The sequence below is a fragment of the Arachis ipaensis genome, chromosome B08 (genome assembly GCF_000816755.2).
Source record: "Arachis ipaensis cultivar K30076 chromosome B08, Araip1.1, whole genome shotgun sequence".
Taxonomy (NCBI): domain Eukaryota; kingdom Viridiplantae; phylum Streptophyta; class Magnoliopsida; order Fabales; family Fabaceae; genus Arachis; species Arachis ipaensis.
The window spans coordinates 15,625,770-15,627,587 of NC_029792.2; the positions used below are offsets into that span (position 1 = coordinate 15,625,770).

Genomic DNA, 1,818 nt, shown 5'->3' on the forward strand with positions numbered 1-1,818 from the left:
TATATTTTGTGTATAATTTTTTATCTTTAATTTATCTTATGATATATTTGTTCTTTTTTTAAAAATAATAATGGTGGAACTTTAGACCTTTAATTTTGATCATGAAATCTTTTATTCTATACAAAAAAACTATGCAAGAAATTTACACAAAATTTTAAAAAGAATTCTTTTTCAAAAAGTGTGTTAGAGATATTATCATTTATGTATTTTCTCGTATCAACTTAAATTTTTAGAATAATAGTATCATTTTTTTCATATATATATATAACCAATATTACATGAGCTATGTTTTGTTTAACTCAATAAATATATATAGATACATGATAAATGATTTATTCAACTTTTGGATGTGACATGCATTCTTTAATTTGTAGGTCGAGCGGCAAAGGAAGCATGTTGCATCTGCAGTTGAATGTTGCATGAAACAATATGGCATTTCAGAAGAAGAGGCCTACAGTTTCATTTCGAAGGAAATAAGTGATTGTTGGAAGGATATAAATGAAGAGTGCCTTAACTCACATGACATTATTCCAAAGCCTGTGATTAACTGCATTCTTAACTTGGCACGTACAAGTGAGATGGTTTATGAAAACTTCGAGGATAAATACACAAACAATCAACTTCTAAAGGATCACATCGCGGCTCTCCTTCTGGATCCCATCGTCATCTAGCATGCACAAATGTTCCGTTATATTATATGTGTGTGTGGGACAAAATTAAAGTTGGCTTTCTCTATTGGTGTGTTATGTTATCGTTAATAAGGACGAGGAGAACTGCTGAAAGCTTAGATAAATAATGTTAGGTTTTCAAATGTTATTGGGTCTTAATTAGTCTTCTAATAATTATATGTATGTTGTTTAATTTCCCTCTGTTAGTTGTTTGCATTGTGCTTATGTCTTCTTTTGTCTATTTTAATCTGTTTGCAGTTTGTAATAATTAGAGACTGAACTTGGTGTTTAATTACCATTCAGTTACCTTTTATATATTTAACAAACAAAAAAAAAGTTTGTGGCATGTGCTTCTTGTATTTAAAAAAAGTTTGTGAAATCATTTTTGCTAACATCCGGTGGAATTAAATTATTAACCATTTCAACATAACAGTGGCAGTAATGCATGTACGTAGCCAATGAACCATACACAATAAAACGGCAAGCAATTATTAGATTATAATTTGGCTTTAAGTGCAAGGAAAGATGTGAGTCTAGAAGTGAAGGTACTAAAATATAGAGAATAAGATCGCAATTTAATCTGTCTTGTAATGATGATGGGGCTCTCTTAAATTACATTAGACAGGACTTATTTGGGTGAAAGAAATGAGATCAAGAATATGAGTATAATCACAAGGAGCAGAAGAAGGAAGAGAACAACACAATGATAAAATCAGAAGAAAATTCTCAATATAAGAGAGAAGTGTGGTGTAAGTCTTGTATTATCTTTTTTATGCAGTTGTGTTGATGCTTTACTTGATGTGTAGCCATATTTTGTCTTCCTATCAGTAAATTGCAAAGACATCAGGTATTAGTTATATTTGGGTAAGAGCTTCGCTGTTGTGTTATTTTTCTGTTTTAATTTTTCTTTAACATGAGTTGTTGTGATATTTTATTTTGTAATCTTGTAAGTATTAAGTGCTGACCTAATCTTTCTTTCGAAATGGAGAGTTTTACAAACTATTAATATGCAGTTATATATATCGTATTAAATTTGATTTGGTATCAAAACTGAAAACAAAAAGATAAATAAGTAGTAATAATGTTTTTTTTTTTAAAATAATCAATTAGTTAATTACTAAACTGGTGTGTAATTTTTTAAATATAAGTG

At 28.9% G+C, this 1,818-nt stretch overlaps 1 protein-coding gene across 1 annotated transcript in view; it reads left to right on the plus strand.

Annotated features, from left to right (window-relative positions):
• The window catches only part of LOC110265402 (alpha-copaene synthase-like), a 1,210-nt gene extending 349 nt beyond the window's left edge, over positions 1-861 (plus strand). The window contains exon 2 of the mRNA XM_021108385.1: positions 375-861. Coding sequence (XP_020964044.1) covers positions 375-671 — 297 coding nt within the window. The 3' untranslated portion in view covers positions 672-861. The remainder of the gene's footprint in view (positions 1-374) is intronic.